This window comes from Lissotriton helveticus, chromosome 5_1 (assembly GCF_964261635.1).
Source record: "Lissotriton helveticus chromosome 5_1, aLisHel1.1, whole genome shotgun sequence".
In the NCBI taxonomy this organism is placed as follows: domain Eukaryota; kingdom Metazoa; phylum Chordata; class Amphibia; order Caudata; family Salamandridae; genus Lissotriton; species Lissotriton helveticus.
The window spans coordinates 2,045,889,998-2,045,911,970 of NC_136065.1; the positions used below are offsets into that span (position 1 = coordinate 2,045,889,998).

General features: G+C 45.9%; 1 protein-coding gene across 2 annotated transcripts in view; it reads left to right on the forward strand.

Annotated features, from left to right (window-relative positions):
• WHR1 (winged helix repair factor 1) overlaps positions 1–21,973 on the forward strand; it is a 59,901-nt gene that overhangs the window by 19,047 nt on the left and 18,881 nt on the right. For both annotated transcript variants that reach the window (XM_078645891.1, XM_078645892.1), the window contains exons 2-5: positions 8,327–8,440; positions 8,544–8,689; positions 17,351–17,586; positions 18,375–18,472. In XM_078645891.1, the coding sequence (XP_078502017.1) occupies positions 8,329–8,440; positions 8,544–8,689; positions 17,351–17,586; positions 18,375–18,472 (592 nt within the window). In that variant the 5' untranslated portion in view covers positions 8,327–8,328. The remainder of the gene's footprint in view (positions 1–8,326; positions 8,441–8,543; positions 8,690–17,350; positions 17,587–18,374; positions 18,473–21,973) is intronic.

Below are 21,973 nucleotides of genomic sequence, written 5' to 3' on the forward strand. Positions count from 1 at the left end.
ACCACATGTTTCTTCTGGTATCGCTGCCACCAATTAAATACTTTCGAATAATTACATCTGCAATACGTTTCAAATGGGAAAGATAACTTACAGTTTATGCTGTTTTCAATGACCAGGTATACGGCTTCTCTGAGCACAAAATAAGGTTTGGGACTCTTTAATAATCACTCCAGGCGTATGCGCGTATATCTAGAAGGCAAGGAAACACAGTAAATACATCATTTGCACTCGGCGGTCACCGGGATAGGATCTTTGCTTTGCCGGTGAAGTCTATGCGCGCCTACGGGCTTTAGCACCACTTGAGCACAGGCGGCACCAGTTCAAAGTCATTAGACTGACGAACGGGCTGCCGGAGAGGTCACACAACCTTCGCGCACAGTCAAATAAATGCCGGTTCACAGTTCCTTCACAACGCTGCATTCACTATGAGGAAACGGGCCCACCTCACATCGGCTGCAGTCAAGATACGATTCAGTCGGGCACAGCACTCCTCTCGTTAGCGACGGGGCTCTCAGGGGCTCCACGGACCTCCCTCCGACTTCCGCATACAGGGGGGTTCCCGCCCACAGCTACAGCTCCCGGGTCACTGGGGAGTGGCAGAGACGCTAGTCCCGCCCAATGAAGGCCGGCCTTTCCCCGCCCCGGCGCACCACCTCACCTTCAATCTGCACAGGAAGCGCTCTACGCTGGTGGGGCTCGGAGACGTCCGAGCTCCCCTCTAGAGGCACCTGTCGCGAAGGGGGCACAGCTGACGATTGCGGTCGCGGCGAACTTGCTCTCGCCACGCGACTCGATAAATCGATCACAGTTCACCACCGGGGGGGGGGGGGGCGGGGAGGCACACGATTCTGGCCACAGACTTTGGGGGCAATGAGGCACTCGCTGGGCAGGCGCTGTAGGCGCTAGATCACTTCTCACGTAGCTGACTGGAACGCCAGTCAGACACAATGCCAGCAACCCTTTGCTGCTCTGCTGCCTGCGCTACCAGCCACCTCAGGGGTCAACAGGGCAGGTGTCAATCTGGTGTCAAGTCTGGAATCTCTTAATCTCCATCTCATCTCAAATCTCATCTCCATCCTAAAATGGCCGCCAGGGACTGGGCCTTATATAGCCAGTGCCCTGGGGTACTGGCACGAGCCAGAAGGTTCTGTCCTGTCAGAAATGCGCGCCAACCAAAGGGCGCCAAAACCTCAAAAGGCCAGGGTTCATGAAGGCTCCAATGGGAGTCACTTCACATGAGGAAAAAGGGTGTCCGCCATTTTAGGTTCATTTATACAGGTTGACAACCCCAGTTTGTAATGCCACAGGTTTGGGCCAGGCACCTTGTAAATAGGTGCCACAAACCTTGTGAGCAACTGGGCGTCAAGGAACATCTAACCCCATGAGACAACACATAAAAAGACCTGGTAGACAAATAAAAAGCGACAAATTTTGGGAGGTACAGGGGAACAAAAGAAATCATAGTGGTGAGGGGACTCTCAGAAGCAGACGGATCTAACACTCCTCAACACTAGATTTGTTTCTTTCTTATTACAAGACTGCTTTGGCGCATCTTCCAGTCAACTCTGCACTTTTTACAATGTCAATAACTTCTTGGAGGGAAGATTCTTTTTTGGCCCACAATTTCTCTTGTATATTACGATTTGCAGCTCTCATCACAATTTGGTTGCGGATAAACTCATCATGTAGCGTGCCAAAACGACAAGATAAAGCTACATTTTTTTAGTGCAGCTATGAAATCCTCGACGGATTCTTCCACTCCCTGTTTATGATGAAAACATTTAAATCTATGTACTGATACCCAAACAGTAGGTTTGAAATAGTTGGACAGGTCTTCGAGAGCATTGGTGTACACATCACCCTGGTCTGCAGGTCTGGGTTTCTTGTTGATGCAGTTGTACATTTTCATTTCTTGAGCTCTTTAACAATGTTGTAACATTCTTTTTTTCCTTTCTGCAGTTAGATCATCATCGTAGATGGTGGAAATGTAGTTTTCGAAATATTCTTCCCATTCTTCCCACTTGAGTGAGGAATTGCCAGAAGTGGGAATAAATGGTTGTGGAGGGGAGAGATTTCAAACATTCCCTGAGAAGTGTAACACTAATGCCAGTGGTCAAGTAGATTCAAACGTACTGGGGCAGCATAATTGAATGCTGCCCCAGTTTACAAAAGTTGGAGGTTTTTTGTGATCGCAAGCCTAAACGCGGTATCTGAGAATAGCAATACTGACAAGCTCTGAGCCGCTGACCTGGTTTTACGTAGATAATAAGATTGACAATACATTTGATACTGCTTGACCACTGGCATTAGTGCTACACTTCTTGGCCCATTGATTGCGGCATAATATCACGTTGATATACAGGATACATCGAATACTTGCCCTTTGGCCAAAATAAGGGGTCAACAGTTGTAATACTGTTCAGTCCTGAAGACGGTCTCATCTATGAAAAAGTAGAGACCGAAACGTCAACCTAGCTTTTTCTTCTATTATTCTGTTTTAATTTTTTATTAAGAAGAAAAGTGTTGACGACTGTTACATTGAAGGCGTTTAAATCTATACTGTTAGCTTTTTGTCACATTGTTTGTATATTTTAGTACCCTTTTCTGATTTGATAACATATAAAATGAATATTTTTCTATGTACACACCCATAGCTGCCCTAATTTATATGTAGGCTTCTTTCATTTATGATTTTTTGCTCTGCATGATAATTAATGTTCTCTCTTGTGAGTTTGACTCAATACATGAAGAAATTATACAGTGATATTAGTTATTGAAAGCTATTAACGAGAAGAGGCAATCATTTATTTGGCCTGAAAATTCAATTGTAAAAATAATTCAACTAGATTCTAAATTAAATCCCTTAACCGCATGCGTGCGGGCGGAATTCCGCTCGTACGCTGACTTTTTCAAAAGCGCACTTTACGTGACGAGCTCGGCTCGTCATGAGCGTGCGAGGAGGCTACCTCATGACGAGCCCAGCTCGTCATCAGCGTCGAAGGGGTTAAGGTACATTTACCCTATCATTTCATTTACCCGAGCCCTCAAGGGTAGATTGGGTTGGCCATTTCTGTACACTGACACCAGAAGGGCATGTAGTCTCTGTTGAAGAAGTCCGCTTCAATTGTCTCCCCAACCGTTGTCCATGTCCAAGGTTTCATTCCAGAACCAGTGGAAGTCATAGAACCTTGGGCATGTGCACGCGGCAGGGAAGAGCGCGAGGCACAAAGCACAACACTCTTAATGCACTTTTCTTATTCATTCACTAAACTAACCCAAGAAAGAAGGAAAGTTGAGTCCATTTTCAGATATGGTCTCGTCTAGTTCTTTGTAGCATCGACTGTTCATAATGTATTTCATTTTTGAATTGCTATAACAAAAACATCTTTCACGGACGCCCAGTCAAGTAGTACTTGTGGCATAGCTATCTTGCTGGCATTGTCCTTTGTGATAGAGAGATGGTTTTGAGTGCCACTGTATTATACTTCAAAGTGATTTGTGGCTTTAAATCATCTGTTCTGATTGAATTACGCATATATAAGTCTTGTTCTGAAAAGGATTGGTCAGAAAGTAGGGATGGATGAGATTTGCGTTAATTCCTTTTTTTTGTAATTGCAATTTATGTAATTTTTACTGCAATTTATTCTAAACTCAACATTTAGTGCTATATTTTAGTACGAAATGACACAAGAACACATTTTACAAAAAAAATTGCTCCAAAGGCACATGAAGTGAACGTCAGCTGCTCGCATACAGTTTGTTTGCAGTGCAATATGATTTTTACCCGCACATACTTGAAATTACGCAGAATGACAAAATGGTGGAATTCAGGAGTTTTGAGTAACACGTGTAACACAGAAAGCCAGAAATTACACAAAATGGCACTGGCATGAAGTCCAGACGTATCAGATAGTTGATGGCTGTGCAGATAGGACAGTGAACTGCCCGGGTGGTCAGCAACATCCTCATTTGAGTACAATTTTACTGTGTTAAATTTTAAGCAACTTGAGGGTTGCGGGTGGGACCTGTAGGCGAAGACAATAGGATGCCAGCTATATGCACCACATCTCTTCATGACCTGGATTATTTTCCTCTGTCATGATGTCCGTCTTAGTTTTGGTGGATTGATGATGGATCTCCGACAGTATAAGCATGTCCTGTGATAGTGGTGGACTGTTCCGAGCTTAGAAACATTTAATGTAGCCAGCCCTAATTATGGTCACCCGGTGTGATTCATGTGGTTTGACACCATCGTCTTACTGCTTGCCCAGGTTGCTGTCAGCAGATGTAGAGAGGAGTGACTTCTGTGACATTTTGGCACCCTTGTTATCCAGCTTGCACTGATTAAAGCCTGCTAGTACATGACTGATTAAGTTGCTCTATGTCATCCGGGCACTCTTGGGGACAATCCTCATTTAGCTCCACTGTTTACAGCGTGCTGTATTAGTATATGGTTGCTAGGATCCTGCTGCAATCAGTCAAACAGCCAGTCCTTAAGTCCCTGTCTGGGTCCCGTGAGAGAGGATGCTGTTCGGAGGTGGAGAGGAAGGTCGTTCCAGGGCTTGGCGGCGAGGTAGGAGAAGAGCGTCCTCCGCTATAGCTTCATCAAATGCAAGAAGTGAGTGCCACAGAGGGAAGTGTAGGTGTCTGGAGGGTTGTTAGTAGTTTAGATGGTGGTTGATGTATGCTGGTCCTTGGCTGTGGAAGAACTGGTAGGTGTGTATGAGGATCTTGAGTTGGCTTCTTTCCTGTACGGGGAGCCAGTGGAGGTTCTTGAGGTGGGGTGATTGATGTGGATCCGTTGAGGAAAAGTCTGGCAACTGAGTTCTGAATTGTCTGGAGTCTCTAGAATTGGTGATGATTCCTGTGTAGAGCGTGTTGGCTGTAGTCGTGTCAGCTGGTTACTAGGGCTTGATTGATGCTTTTCCTGCTGTTGACGGGAGTCATCTGAAAATCTTTCTGAGCATCTGATGGGTGAGGAAGCAGGAGGAGGAGACTGCGTTGATCTGGTGATTCAGAAGGTCAGCACTTCTGTGTTGAGCTTCAGGCAGTTGGTCTTCATCCAGTCGGCAACGCTCGTCATGCAGTTGTGGAAGTTGCTACTGGTGGTGAAGGGGTCTTCTGAAGTGATAGGATGCGATGGGTGTCTGTGTAGGGAATACTGTTGAGGACATGGGTTCTGATGATGTCGACCAGGGGCGTCATGTTGGTATTGAAAAGGGTTGTGCTGAGGTATGAACTTTTCAGGATGCTCTTGGGTTCCGATGGGAAGGGGGGAAGGCATATTCTCTGGGTTCACCCTGTAAAAACGGAGCAATCTATTTGAGGACGTCTCCTGGTGGAGTCTTTTGAGGAAGGTGTGGTGGGATATGGTGTTGAACGCTGCTTAGAGGTCGAAGTATTAGGGCAGCTGTGTCTTCCTGGTCGAGGAGGGTTCTGATGTCATCTGTGGCAGTGATCCGCGCAGTCTCAGTGCTGTGGTTGGCACAGAAGAAGGTCTGAGAGGTATCCAGCAGGTCGTTGTTCTCCAGGAGTTTGGTGAGTTGTCTCTTGATGGCCTTCTCAAGGACTTTGATGGGGAAGGGGAGCAGAGAGATGGGGCAGTAGTTTTTGAGTTTGCTGGGGTCAGCGGAACATTTCTGGAGGAGGGGTCTGACCTCTGTGGTCCGTTGTTCCAGGAAGGTGGCCGTGGGGATGGATGCTTTGAGGCTGAAGGTGAGTTTGATGCTGATTTTCTTGCTCCTAAGGTTGAAGAAGTTGTGGGGGTAGACGTTTATGGGTGCTCCACAGTGGATGGAGTTCATGATGGCTGTGGTGTTCTGTGTGGTGAGCGGTCACCATGTGGTGAGTTGAGGAGTGTGGGTGGCATCAATTTGCATGAGGAGGCTGTTGGGGTTCGAAGTTACTGTAGATGGTGGATGTCTTGTTGTGGGAGTAGTCCGCCAGGGTTTTGCATAGTTCTGGGATGAGAATACAGTGTTCTTGGTGGTTGTCAGGCAGGAGAACTCTCTGACAATGTTTAAGAGTTCATTGCTGTGGTTGGAGGAAGCTTTGATGCGGTCTGCCTTGTGTCTTTAAGGCGTTGATGGTAATTGTTGAGGGTTGATTTGAAGATAACTTGGTCTGGGGGATTTTTGCTGGTGTGCCATTGTCTTTCTACTCGTTTGTAGTTGTGATTCGTGATCCTGAGGTTAGGTGTGTACCAGTTGGCTTGTATGGTAGACCTGCGGTTTTGGAGACTTCGATAGGGGTGAGTGTCTGCACATTTGGTGATCGAGGCGGAAAATTTCTTGACGGCCTGCTCGATGGTGGTTGCGGGGTCGGGATGGGCGTTGTTGAGGGCATCTGGCCATTGGGCATCTCTCACTATGTTCTAGCTGAAGTGGGAGGAGACAGGGGTCTTGGTGGTGGATGGTGCTCCTGCGATGGTAAAGTGAACACTGGCAAGGTCAGTCCAGGTGAGTTCAGTGATGTGGCTGGATTTGACTCTGTCGCTGGCCGTGATGATTGGGTCGAGTGTGTGTCCTGCGCTGTGTGTGGGGATGGTCACCAGTTGGTTGAAGCTGGTGTTACTCTGACTTTCCAGGAGGCTGGTGGTGGTAGTGTCTTTGAGGTGGGAATCGAGGTCGCCGAGGAAGATTTAGGGATTGGAGTTGATGGCGAGTGGGGCGATGAATTCGGGAATTGCGTGCAGAAGCTGGGTCATGGGCCTTGGGGTCTATGTGCGAGGGTGCCTCTTATGATCGCTCGGCCCTCGGCTTGGAGTTGGAAGTTGAGGTGCACCATGATTGGTGTAGTGTCTTCGAGGTGGTGGTGCTGCAGATGGTTTCTCTGTGGATGATGGCGATATCGCCTAAGTGTTTGTTGATGCAGTTCCAGTGTATAATCTTGAATCCGTGCTGCAGATGGTTTCTCTGTGGATGATGGCGATGTCGCCTCAGTGTTTGTTGATGCAGTTCCAGTGTATAATCTTGTTTCCTTTAGGCGTTGTAGTGGTTTTGTCACGGGTGGGGGAGGGGTTGAGCCAGGTTTCTGTAATAAAGACCGCATCTGGGGCGAGGGTGATGATGGTGTCCCAGATTTGTGTGGCGTGTTAGCAGAGTGATCGGCCGTTGAGCAGGAGGAGGCAGGGGAGTGGTTCTGCACAGTCTGTGAGGAGGGTGTGATGAAGGTTGGGTTCAAAGGCTCAACACTTCTGCAGAGTATCTGTGGGTGGCAGGAGAACCAGTGTTCCTGGTGCTGGGCGCTGTCCAGGCGCGGACGGGTGCAGACAGGCTTGTCTTTGGCACACCAGTGACACGGCCATGCTGCGGCCTCCATTAAGTAGGTCCTGAGAGGGGGTCCTTCTGCTGGGAGGCAGGAAGGAGCAGGCTTTGGATCCAAAATTATGATTAATATAATTCAATTCTTAACACTTGGTGGGGGTTGTCTACAATTTTAGTTTGATTTACGTGAATGAACAACTTCTAAACTAAGCATGCGAAATGTATTTGGGTTCCCTATTTTATTTAACATTTATAATTTGTCAGATAAAGGTTGCACTATTTTTGTAACTAAATGTATTTCTAATTGCATTTGTGTTGGTATAGTTTACATTGGTTTTCAGTTCTTTGTACATAAACTCTACAAACATAGCTCTACAAATTAAGGTTAAACACAGTTAATTCAACCTGCACAATACAAATGTAACAAATAATCAAGGAAGACTTGCAGCGTGTTATTCTTTAGAAAACAAACCAGTGCAGTAGCAAACAACGGAAAATTAATTTCAAACAGCAGTTCAGCTGGTTGAGCCTTGGAATTATGTAATATGTCAGATTACTCATTGAGGATATTATTCCTTAATTAACTTAAATGTTTAGTAATATTATTAATGTTGGGAATCCCAGAGTGTTAATTTAGTTAAGATATAATATTGAATTAAATATGTATGATTGCTTAGGTTTAGTGTAAAGGTGATGGGGTCGAACCAAGGGATATTTTAACATTGGCGACCGTGAAGCACAGTAACAATCATTTTATCATTTGTGAAAGGTTTCTAAGGTCGAACAATGGTATCTGGAAGTAATAACTTATATCCTTACTGATTATATCTTGCATGTGAAAGCAAGTTTTACAGTTGAATATTATATATGTGTATTTTAAATGCCATTTTAGAATTTCAAGTTGCAAGGGCATTTGTTTTCGTACCACGAAAAGGGACAACGGTTAATTATTGGCTAAATAACATTTATTTTAATAACTAAAACTGAACAGTTTCAGTGCTCCAAGTAATGCAAATGAACATTGATTTTTTTTTTTTTTGTACTGTGCATCTTTTTCTAAGCCATGGACAGAAAGCGGCAATTAATCTGTGATACATTTAAAGTGAAGAAACGCAAGGCAGAGCCCATCAACGGCTGCCCAGGAGAAGAGAATGTGGCTCCCACGCTCTTTCCAGGTATACACCATCTTGAGTGCGAGTCGTTCACCCCCTTCCCCTCCCCTCTCAGGTGAGGTACTTTCATCATCCTTCATACTAAAGCCTGTCTCTTCTGTTTCAGCTGGCCTGCAGGATGCAAGGGCTGCCTTGCAGCACCTAGCATCGCTGTTTCCACGCAAGCTCTTTGAGGACTCTCTGCCCCCTGTGGTGATGAAGCACCAGATCTACAGCCTTGTGAAGGATCGCACAGCCGTGGATCGCCAGTTGGTATGGCATTGAGATTCAAAGAGCACTGGCTCAGCATTTTGATACGATAAATGAGTATTGTGTGCGATGGTCATATGTCATCTGGTCCATTTGTAAAATATGGCAAAACCTCAGCATATAGAAAACCACATTGAACATTGCAGAACATCTGCATACAGAACAAGTAGAAGGAACAACGTTTTAGGGACTAAACACACATGATATTGTACAGGTGAGGATAGTGTACATTTATGAGTATTGCAACAGACTTCCATTAAGGAATTGTGTGTGGAATATTATATAAATATATATAATCTCTACGAAGATGAGTCTGATTTGGTCGAGGCTCTCCTTGGATAACTGGGTAGCTACTTTAAATATGTCTCCCCCCCCCCCCCTTTTTTTGTGCTGATCCTATCGGAGCTAATGCGGCTTTCAATAAGTGGCTAGAGACCTCCTTAGATCTTATCCTTCTGATAACTGCAGTCAGTCATCGTACCGGCTCAAATAAACTGCCCTGGTATTCCACGGACTTGAAAAATCTTAAGCGTAGTTGCAAGAGGGCCGAAAGGAAGTGGAGAAGGAAGTTCTCCTGCGAGAATAAAAATGAATATAGACGGGTACTTAGGGAATACAAGAACCAACTAAAAATCGCCCAATCCACTTACTATCAAGGGAAAATCGCTGATGCCGCTAATTCACCCAGGGAATTTTTTTTAATCTTTAAGTCCCTGGTCACCCCCCATGTCCCTCTAATGAAGTAATTGATCCCCAGAAACGTTGTACTGAACTGGCCCATTTCTTTGCCACGAAGGTAGCTGACATATATTTAGCCTTCCGACCTTCTGACACTACCGAGACCACCGTCCCTTTGACTCTACCTGTTCCCCCCCCCCCCATAACACTTGAGTCCTTCCCTGTGTTAGATTTGCCCACGGTGGAAAGACTCCTTGGGAATCTTAAGTCCGGCTCCCCTCCAGACATCGTCCCTCCATCTGTACTTAAACAGGCCTCGGCCACTGTTGCTCCTATTATTAGGGATGTCCTCAATTCCTCCTTGATGGCAGGTGTAGTGCCCCCTCCATGGAAGCAGGCCAGAGTTAAGGCTTTATTAAAAAAAACTAGCCTTGACCCGGAAGACTGGTCTAACTATTGACCCATTTCTCTGCTGCCAGGGCTTAGTAAAATTGCAGAGAAACATGTCAACCTTGCACTATCTTCGTTCATTGAGAACGAGGGAGTCCTGCATTCCACCCAAACAGGCTTCAGAACTAAGCATGGAACAAAGACTGCTCTGGTTGCAGTGGTGGAGGAGACTAGGAACATTTTTGACGCAGGAGGCTGCGCGGCGGTGGTCCTGTTGGACCTCAGCGCAGCCTTCGACACGGTTAACCATCCACTCCTGATTCACCGTTTGCGGGAGGCTGGCATCGCAGGGGTTGTCCTTAAATGGCTCCAGTCCTTTTTGTCGAAGAGAACCTTTTCAGTCTTTGAATATGATGCAGCATCCAAACAACTTCGACTGCATTACAGTGTTCCCCAGGGATCTTCATTGAGCCCGACCATGTTTAACATCTACATGGGGCCTTTGGCTGATGTGGTTCTTCCCTGGGGAATTCAGGTGGTCACCTATGCCGATGACACACAGTTGGTTGTTTCCCTTGCTAGGGCGGATGCTATGGATTCTGGGACTAACAACTTGTCCCCTTGTCTTACCAAGGTTCTCTAATGGATGGATGGATGCCTCTTTTCTAAAGCTCAACGGATCAAAAACCGAGATTATGTTGCTGGGATATAAGACCCCTATTAATCTTGATTTTTGTTGGCCGAGTTGTCTGGGCCCTTCTCCTACCCCGAAGAACCAAATCAAGAGTCTGGGGGTTTGGCTTGACCCCACTCTGGGCTTTCAAGTTCAGGCTCGTAAGGTCGCCTCAACTTGTTATGGCCTTTTGAGGCTCTTAAGGAAGGTGCTGACCCTTCTTCCGTTCGAGGCGAGACGGATCCTTGTCCAGTCCCTGATTCTCTCTCGACTAGACTATGCGAATGCGGTATATCTGGGTGCACCCTTAGGCACTATCAAGATACTTCAGTCCGTCCAGAACTGTGCAGCCCCTATGTTCTTGGAGGTTCCGAGACATGGCTCGTCGAAGGCTGCCGTGCGATCTCTTCATTGGCTACCGGTGCAGGAAAGGATCCGGTTTAAAGCCATGTGTATGGCCCATAAGTCGATAACTAATAACGGTCCGGCCATCCTGCGCCCTCTGTTTTGCCATTATCAATCTTCCAGAGCCTTAAGATCTAACCATCGTAATCTGCTCTCTGTACCGAGGGTCAAGCGCTCTCGTACAGGTGGACGCCGGTTCGCAGTTCACGTAGCTAAAAGCTGGAATCAACTTCCCGATAATTTACGGCTCGAACCCAATCATCTAGCATTTAGAAAACGGCTGAAGACCTTCCTGTTCTGTTGAGTGGTGGTGTTCCGTTATGGGTCTAAAAGCGCTGGGATGCCTCCGGGTAGCCAGCGCTCTACAAATATGTACTCATTCATTCATATTGTACAGGAACGTGGACCAATATACATCCACTTATGGAATATAGCATACAGATATTAAGCATATGTATGCATATGGTCCTCTGGAAAGTACCTACTTTTTTTGAGCATAAGTAAGCATGCTCATAATCCGGTAAATGTAGTTAAAGAATTCTGCATAAGAAAAAAACTAACATTTTAGGAGCTTTATGTATTTAATTGAATATAAATAAGGGGCAACATTTTGGAAAGAGTCAATACATAAATCAAGCATTTGCAATGCAATAGGTCTCGCAATTGCGAGAGTTTGAGCTATTGACATTGTAAATGACATTTCCTTTTATTTGTGTTTTGAAAACCTGGAAGTGGTGAGTAACCACGAACTTTGTAGGCTTTCTTAACACATACATAATAGGCATTGTCATTTACAATGCCATATTGAATTGTTTATGCTTATCGCAGTGTTGTTTATTCTATAAACTATCCCTTCTGTGCCTTCCTTCTCAAGCATTTTTCCGTCATTCTCTCCTTTTCCACCGTTCTTCCCTGAAACTCCCTTCCTGCATTACTTATTCAGTTTAAACAACAATGTAGTTAAAATAAAGCAAATCAGTCCAGCTCTACATATGCTTCTTGGCGTTTGGATCTTTCGCAGAAACAGGCTTCAGCTAGTGAATAAATAATTCACGGTCCGGGAAAGCACTTTTGAGTGTGACATCACAATTATCGTCGAGGATACGCATGTTGAAGTTAGCAGCTGGCTGGGCTGCAGTACATGAAGAGGGAATGTCCTGAAAGAAATGTCTTTAGAAAGGACAAGCCTGCTGATTTCTCAGGCTACATATTGTTCTCATCCGGCGTATTTCAATATAAAAAGTGGTCAAAGCTGGTGAAAGAAGTTCAGGGGCCTGTCTGGAAGTAGCAGTGATTCCCGATACAGCGAGGAGTCCGACAAAATAATTGGCTTACCTCAGCCGACCAGGCCTGCAGGTCCACGGTATGTGAAGAGAAATCCCAGGCCTCCATGGGGCTCAGGGCTCCGATGCTGCGCTCTGTTACCAGCGGCAACACGGCCAGCTAACTGCTGTAACTAAATGGAGATTGGGAAGGTGTTGTATATTGATTCTTCATGTAATATGGCTGACAGTAGTCACTAGCCCTTCCTTAGTGTTCTTACCTCCTCGGCCTCCCAGAATACCTGTGAGTGTTCTAACTTGTACCAGAGTGTTCTACTTGTATCAGTTGATGGTCTGGTCCGCTGGCGAGGTGTGTACTCGGCTGTGTCCTTCAATAAATCTACATGTAATCAACTAGAAGTATCCTGTCCTCTATTTACAACATTTTGGCTACGATTTAGCGGACCAGACCAGAGAGGAAATAATCAAACACAGCCTGAGCTACGCCTCGCAAAGAGAACCCACTGTAGTCCACCAATCTGCTGCCAGTAACATAATCTAGGGTAAAATGAAACCGGATGAATGAGGGAAAAGTCAAAGGAAACTAAACCAAGTAAGGTGTAGAGGAACAAAGCGGTCAAGTAACCAGAAATCTTTGAAGTGCTGTGAAAACTGTAGGACCCAGCCGTAAATGTTTGAAGCGCTTTGAAAAAGTTAAGAAACCAGTCTCAAGTGGCAGCAAAAGTCAAACAAAACTACATCTCAACCAGCTGCAGCTAATACCAAGAAGAAAAGGAACTGCTAATGCTGTGAAATCCTTCTTAAGAATGAAAAGAATCCAGTAACTTTAAGAAATCGGTCCATAGAATTTCTCCTTTGCGGCCAGTAATGTTACAAATGTAGTGTTAGACCTCTCAAACGGAACATTTTAATGTGAAGTACTTTTAACGTTCAAGCCACAGCTGCTGCCATAATTGAGAGAATGACATGAAAAGCGGACACGCATTCTGACAAAAACGAGGGAATCGCAAGCAAAAAACAGACATGCTGCTAAAAAAAAGGAGTGAATTACAGACACAAACGGAGAAAGGAAATGAAGAAACAACATTCAAGTTCTGCTACTGTGAGTCTGTTGCGCAGTGAAATTTCCGTTTGCCTGTGAATATTGTATGACTGCCTCCTTGCTGACCCGCTTTTCACCAAAGCACATTTCTTAATGATGACGTAGTAGTATCTCCGTGGGTCCCAGCGGAGGAGCTGCATGTTCCATTGTGACGTTGTGTGTCCAGCGTCATCTCATAGTAGGGAAGTAATCTTTCCTTGTTGCCAGGCTAGGTGCATTATCACGCAATGTCCTGCAACGTGAAACGTCACTGTGCGACGTCAAGCACCCATTTTGTAGCTTCATTCTCGGTGTCCTTTTGTTCCCATGGAAACGCAGTTTTGGGAACACACTGCCACTCTACCCAAGTGCGGCGTGTAGAGCTGCATCAACTCACACGAGCGCTAAGGATCTTAGAATCACGCCTGTCCTCAACGAGAACAATCACACGCTGACTGACTGATGATCAGATGGTGAGAGAAGTGAAAGGAATGCTCTTGATATTTGTGTTTTGTTTAAGAAGGATGTGTGCCGGAAATCATAAACATGTGAGAGTACGCTACGCTCTTCTTAATGTTAAAGATTAAGTATTGTTAGTTTCACGCTGTATGTAGGAATACCAATTTCACATAATTTTCAACAAAACGCCATTCAAATGTGTATTCCATTCAGAGAATGTGTGACGGAGATCATACACATGTGAGAGTACGCCACGATTTTTGTAGTATTGGTAGTTTCACGCGGTTTGAAGAAGCAATTCAACATAATTTTGAACATAATTTCAACTTAATGTCATCCAAATGTGTATACCAGAACTGTGAAAGGACAAAGCGACTGGAACCAAGACAGAGAAGCACAAACTAATCCAAGAGCTGTTGGCCTGTGAACTCTTTGATAACAGTGCCACCTAGTGGATTTTCGTAATCATAACCGATATCTGGGAATAATCTAGAAATGCGTCAAAGAGCCTAGAACAAACTAAAATAAACTTTGTATTGAGAAAGCAACAATTTTATTTTTCATGATTCCAGCACCTAGTTCCATCGTCATTACTAACATGCCCCTCACAATCACAACTAGTGCCTGTTTGTCATCCTACAACTGAAGTCAGTACTTAACCACGACAAAGAAGCAGAAAGGAGACTTTGGTCCCAGAACCAGTAGAGGGGCAAAGGCACCGGAATTAGGTGGACACTATTCCAACCTAGAAGGGACAAAGGTCCCAGACCAAGAAGAGGACAAAGGTCCCAGACCAATACGAGGACAAAGGTCCCAGACCAATACGAGGACAAAGGTCCCAGACCAATACGAGGACATAGGTCCCAGACCAAGAAGAGGACAAAGGTCCCAGAAACAGGAGTGGACTGAGGTCCCAGAACCCAGGGGGGACAAAGGTCGTTCCAAAACCAAGAATGGACAATGGTCAGCCTAGTGGAGACAAAGGTCATCCCGGAATAAGGAGTGGAATGTCCCAGTACCAAGACTGAGAGCCTGGACAAAAAGTAAAAAAAGGGGGACAATTTATCTAAGACTGTGGTATTTGTAAAGCACAAAGGCGTACGTTGAACTGTCTATCTTCAACTCGGAGCGTAAAGTGTTGATGGACGGAAACAGATTTGAGAGAGTGGACTGTCTCTTCCGGTTCTTGCTGGTCAAGGACAGATTGGAGAGAGTGGACGGTCTTCCTGTTTTTGTCAGTTTAAGGGGAGTAGGTAGTGGTGATGCCTATTGGTTGTTTTGAGTGTTGTCTCACCTTACACTTCACTTTTACACTCTTTGCCCCAAAATGCTCTTTTGCCTTCATGAACTAATATAGTTCAAGTCGTCCTAGACCTCCTATCTGTCTTTAAGATTATTGTTGCTGTCTCCCATACTTTAAGCTGATTCTTCATGTAATATGGCTGACAGTAGTCATTAGCCCTTCCTTAGTGTTCTTACCTTCTCAGCCTCCCAGAATACCTGTGAGTGATCTAACTTCTACCAGAGTGTTCTACTTGTGTCAGTTGATTGTCTGGTCAGCTGGCGAGGTGTGTACTCAGCTGTGTCCTACAACAAATCTACATGTAATCAACTAGAAGTATCCTGTCATCATTTACAACAGAAGGCATGGGGCGGCGGATGAAATACCAGGCCCTCCCGGAGCAGTAGGCTGAGAGGACCGATTGGTGACACGCTGCAGCTTCACAGACCTCGCGGCAGAAGGCACCAGTGCATGCCGCCTGGCCGTGTGTTAACTGCGGCACAATGTGCGATGAAGGGGCAATAATGAAGCACCGAGCTAAATCATTGCGGCCTGCTGACTGAACCCAAGGGGGGCGCAGTGCAGGAAAGCCAATGCTGTTCAGATCCGCTGAGCCAAAACAAAAAAATGCAAGTGAAAAACAAGCCTCACTTTTCTTCTGCTAGAGCCAGGCATGTCAACAGCCAATTAATTAAATAACCAAGCGCAACTCCTAAAGTGAGTGGACCGCGGTTCAAATTAATTAAATAAACAAGCGCGGCCGCAAAAGTGTAAGCGGCCCGCGCTGCAAATTAATTAAATAAACCAGCGCGGCCGCTAAAGTGAAAGCAGACCGAGCTGCAAATAAAAAAAAAAAATAGCAAAATAATGCTATTAACCATGATAAAGCAGACCATGTAGCATGACCAGTAAAAGTTTGAGTCCTTCAAATGGACACAAGGCGGTACCAAGGAGGGACGAAAGTCTATTTACCAATCAGAAGCTAGCATTTAACCTCTTGCATGCTGATGACGAGCTCAGCTCGTCATGCAGCACGGTGGCACTGCGCTGATGACGAGCTGAGCTCATCATGACCTCCGCGGAACGCCCACGCGGGGATAATTACCCCGCTGTGCTGGGTGTTCCATTGAGCGGGCGTGGCCATGACGAGCTCAGCTCGTCATCAGCACAGCGCCACCGTGCTGCATGACGAGCCGAGCTCGTCGTCAGCAACGCGGCGCCGCCCACGGGCCCCCGCGCCGATGGGGTTAAGAAGGACAATGACACAAAGCCAATGACAAATATGGGCAGAGAGTGGACGAGGCTTCCACATCATACCCTACTACAGAATGCCTCGCAGAATGAGCAGCGCAAGTGTGCTGCCGCTAGGCTCGACCTGAAGTACAGGGACACCCTCACGCATGTATGCGTGACACTCGATGGGAAAGACTTAACTAAATTCCCTAGAGATGTGGACAAGTGCAAAAAAGTGGGGACATAAATGCTACATATACATAACATAAATTATCAGGAAATCACCTACATTTAGGAGCACATACATGGAGAATAAAGTCCACCAGCATGTTCACTCCAGGCAAGCTGTACCTATAGAAGGATATTTAGGAAAACATTGCCATTTAGAAGCTTGTACATATTGAGTAAAGTACTTAAACACACTTACTTCAAGGAAGGTGAGTGTGTGTACGGCATTGTGATCGGGTATTCTGATAGTGTTGCAGAGATGGCTATTTTATACAACATTTAGAGGCACTGACATTGCTAGAAACTGGATGCTTGTGTTTGGCATTCTGGGAATTGTCCTTTCTAATGACTGTTCCTCAGAATCATGAAGTACGTTTAACCGTGCCTGGGGGATCACTCGGCTATAACTATATCTTGGTCAGTTTCTTTTCTGGAGGATGGCTGATCATGACAGTAGGGGGCTGGCAAATACAGAGCAAACTGAAATGCAAGAATGAAGGCTACATCTGTGCCCCTGAGTATCAGTAGGGTCAGAAATACTAATGCAGAAGAAAGGCGTCTCAGCCATTCAGGCTCAAGATTTCCCACAGCACTCCAGGAAGCCCAGCCATTCTGCCTAATCTGTCTCGTATCTAGAGAGGAAGAGGATGGTGAACAAGATCCATTCGAGTTTAAAGAGTTAAAGACCACATGAAGCTCCTTCAGAGGGGCGCTATGGCCTGGTTTTTCATGTCTATGAGAAACAAAAATAATGCAGATGTATATGTACAATGAATACTCCTTACTAATACAGTGATATACAGAGCAATGCTATCCTTAATTGATCATTACATGTTGTTCCCAAAGACCCTTCTGATCTCTGCTTAGCTGATCTTTGTTCTCGTGTTGTGAGATGACTTTCTGACTCTTAAGTAGAGATTATTAATGATCTCTCCCTCCATTCTCTCCACAGAGTGACATGAAGGAGCAGGGCGAGATCCGAATGTTCCAGCAAGGCTTCGACACTGACGTCTTTGGTGTGGTTTTCACGGAGGACTATGTTAGCAGAGTGCGAGCGGCTGCAGTGGGCAAGGCTGGGTCGACCACTGTGCACAAGTTCCTTGAGAAGGTGCTTCCTTCATGCCATGATATCAGCTTCAGCAAAGAGAAGATGCTGTCGCAACATGGCTTCCATGACAGTGAGATCTCGTAAGTGCATAGTCTTGCTGCACTACCCGCTTGAGTCCCCCTGCAATCCCCTTTGTAATGTACCCCACAATCTCACAAAGCTGCATTAAGGACCCAGAACTGAGATAATAGGCAGTGATGCAAGTCAGGCCTCAAGTGTAATTGAAGGGCTATATCGGGGTGTCAGTACAAGAATAAAAGATGGTGCGGTGTCCGAGCTGTGCATGGTTCTCAATACTAAGGTAACAAAGGATTTCCAAGGTATGAAAGCCGAAGAGGAGTTTGTGTATGTCCCAGTATTGGACTAATGAGTGGTGCATCCGGCCAGGATTGTAATTCAGACAGAGGTTTGTGCAAGTCCAATTACTAGCATTGTACGCGATGCAGCAGGTGCTTGGCAGAGCTGTGTGGGGTCCAGGTACCAAGATAAGATAGGACACATCCGTCAGGATTGTTGTGCATTGCCAGACCCTGTGTGTGGGCCCTGCCCTGGAATAGAACGCATTGATAGATGTCAAGGTATGCTGCACTCGACACATATGTGTGTGGATGGCCGTACTGGAATAGGTGGTGCAGCAAGGCGGGACTGAGGGGTATGAAATATGTTACTCTGGATCCCCATGCTGCACGTGTCGTTCACCTAGTAGTTGGACTTGAATTTACATCTTCGTTATCTATTGGAATATCATGTACTGGAAGGCAGAACTATACTAGACCTCCGGGCATGAGCCTCATCACTGATTCTAAATTACAAAGATAGAATAAAAACACAAGCTTCTCTTAAACATGCTGTCTACGTTTCTTTGCAGGCAGCTTGTTCACGCCGGTGTGCTGACAGTGAGGGATGCTGGAAGTTGGTGGCTCGCGATACCAAATGCTGGGCGATTCGTGAAATACTTTGTGAATGGTTTGTAGTTTCTATGAAAAAGCTATACACTAACCGTTCACACAAAGTGGAATGGTGGTATTTTACAACGCTTTCACAGAAACGTACCTATAATTCATTATAAACCTGTCAAATTATGTAGCCAAACACCTGAGACCTCCAACATCCTATAAGCACTGCACCTGGCAAAAGATAGTCTCTCTTTATGTGCATGAATGAATTCGCTAGAAGAAAAGAAAATGTTAGCAGTCAGCTGCTGCAAACACAGTAACCTTCGCATGTGGAGGAATTCACAGGTGAAAACCCCAGTTACAGTGACATTGGTTCCAGAGCAAAACCTAGCAGCCAAAATTCGCCAATTATTCGCCAACATGCATAACTCAAGCGGGTGTTGGATACAGGGCTTGGACACTACCGCCCAGGCATCAGTACAGACCCTCCAACCAACCACAAGCCTGATGTATTTCTGAGTAAAGGTTACAGTCATAATAAGATGGGGATACATCCATTCACTCGTTTTTAGGCGAAGCCTACCAGCCAGCACAAGCTGTTTGCGTAAGTCCTTTTGTGGGTTTACCAATGACTTTAAAACCGCTTAAAGCATGCCCATTGCTTGGCTTAATTGGCACTCTCATTTGCTTGCTTCTTGTTTGATGGCTTTCCTTGTCTATTTTGTGTTAGTCCAGGCACTGCAGCATATCCTTTTTACCATCCCCTTGACTCTTTCCACTGCTCGCTTTTTGGAATTATTTTTTTCTTTTGTATAAGTCCATCAGAGTGCATGTGTTGCTCTCCCTTTTCTATTTCTTTCCCCAACATCTCCCCGCTTGACTGTCCTCTCGCAGCTGCACTTTCTCCCATGTGCTTCTTTCCCCGTACAACCACCAAGCCCTCCATCATGTTGTCTCGCTAGTGTGCTTATCCCCTGCCCCCATGTTGCGATCTCTCTTGTTTGTTTTTCCTCCCGCCCCCTACTTGTAGATGTATGCTGCACTCAAATGTATTCTCATCCATGTCATCTTTATTTCCTGTTTTTGGTATAGGCACACAACTGTGAAGAGGTTGACTTGTTGATTGCTATGAGCATAGGCACTATTGGTAGCTTCTTATTACATTAAAGACGTTTTTAATGAGTTCTGCCTAGCTTCGAGATAATTAATGTCTCAAAGAAATGCTTACTTTTAGCACTGTCCATTCTATTATTTCTTAGTTTCCTGCTCTAAACATGCTGGTTGTGCTCAGCTGGCAAGCTCTTTCTTCATTGGCACGGGCCTCCTTTTTTAGGTCTCGCCTGTCGATGCGCATGCGCATCGAGCTTGCGAGCCTATTGCGGCTTAAACAACCTTTAACTAGCAAGCAAGGAATCGTGGCGATTCCTTGCAGTGCCCGTGACTTTTAAGCTCAATGCGCATGTGCATTGAGCTTAAAAGCGCGTGCACATCAGTTCCCTCAGCCGCAATTGCCGTCTGTTCCCTCAGCCGCATTCCTCCGACACCTTTTGAAGTGAAGCTTAGCTTCACTTCAAAGGCCCCGGCTTCTTCACACCCACATGCCGCTCTCCCCGCTCCGCCCCCTCCCCTCCCCTGCCCGCCGTGTGCATTTCTCCTACACCCCCTCCCCACAGCAATGCCCTCCGTCTGTTTTACAATTTGAAGAGGTAATCGGAGTGCCTCCTCACATTTCACTTCACTGCCTTCCAACCTCATGGTTGAAACTTTAGTCACCATCTCCTGTTTGTCGTACCCCAAGCAGCGGTGCCCGCACTACAAATCCTTCTGTTATGCCACATCTCTCAGCTTACAGATTCCTTCGCTCTTTCTTTTACTCCACGTTTCTGCCTCTTTCACTCTCTCTTCCAACTCTCTCCCCCCTCTCCATTTACTTACACAAATCTCGCAGATACCCCAAGCAGCAGTGCCCGCACTACCAATCCTTCTGTTATGCCACATCTCTCAGCTTACAGATTCCTTCGCTCTTTCTTTTACTCTCCACGTTTCTGCCTCTTTCACTCTCTCGTCCAACTCTCTCCCCCCTCTCCATTTACTTACACAAATCTCGCAGATACCCCACGCAGCAGTGCCCGCACTACCAATCCTTCTGTTATGCCACATCTCTCAGCTTACAGATTCGCACTTTCTTTTCCTCTCAACGTTTCTGCCTCTTTCACTCTCTCTTCCAACTCTCTCCCCCTCTCCATTTACTTAAACAAATCTCGCAGATACCCCAAGCAGCAGTGCCGGCACTACCAATCCTTCTGTTATGCCACATCTCTCAGCTTACAGATTCCTTCGCTCTTTCTTTTACTCTCCACGTTTCTGCCTCTTTCACTCTCTCTTCCAACTCTCTCCCCCCTCTCCATTTACTTACACAAATCTCGCAGATACCCCAAGCAGCAGTGCCCGCACTACCAATCCTTCTGTTATGCCACATCTCTCAGCTTACATATTCCTTCGCTCTTTCTTTTACTCTCCACGTTTCTGCCTCTTTCACTCTCTCGTCCAACTCTCTCCCCCCTCTCCATTTACTTACACAAATCTCGCAGATACCCCACGCAGCAGTGCCCGCACTACCAATCCTTCTGTTATGCCACATCTCTCAGCTTACAGATTCGCACTTTCTTTTCCTCTCAACGTTTCTGCCTCTTTCACTCTCTCTTCCAACTCTCTCCCCCTCTCCATTTACTTACACAAATCTCGCAGATACCCCAAGCAGCAGTGCCCGCACTACCAATCCTTCTGTTATGCCACATCTCTCAGCTTACAGATTCCTTCGCTCTTTCTTTTACTCTCCACGTTTCTGCCTCTTTCACTCTCTTCCAACTCTCTCCCCCTCTCCATTTACTTACACAAATCTCGCAGATACCCCAAGCAGCAGTGCCCGCACTACCAATCCTTCTGTTATGCCACATCTCTCAGCTTACATATTCCTTCGCTCTTTCTTTTACTCTCCACGTTTCTGCCTCTTTCACTCTCTCGTCCAACTCTCTCCCCCCTCTCCATTTACTTACACAAATCTCGCAGATACCCCACGCAGCAGTGCCCGCACTACCAATCCTTCTGTTATGCCACATCTCTCAGCTTACAGATTCGCACTTTCTTTTCCTCTCAACGTTTCTGACTCTTTCACTCTCTCTTCCAACTCTCTCCCCCTCTCCATTTACTTACACAAATCTCGCAGATACCCCAAGCAGCAGTGCCCGCACTACCAATCCTTCTGTTATGCCACATCTCTCAGCTTACAGATTCCTTCGCTCTTTCTTTTACTCTCCACGTTTCTGCCTCTTTCACTCTCTCTTCCAACTCTCTCCCCCTCTCCATTTACTTACACAAATCTCGCAGATACCCCAAGCAGCAGTGCCCGCACTACCAATCCTTCTGTTATGCCACATCTCTCAGCTTACAGATTCCTTCGCTCTTTCTTTTACTCTCCACGTTTCTGCCTCTTTCACTCTCTCGTCCAACTCTCTCCCCCCTCTCCATTTACTTACACAAATCTCGCAGATACCCCAAGCAGCAGTGCCCG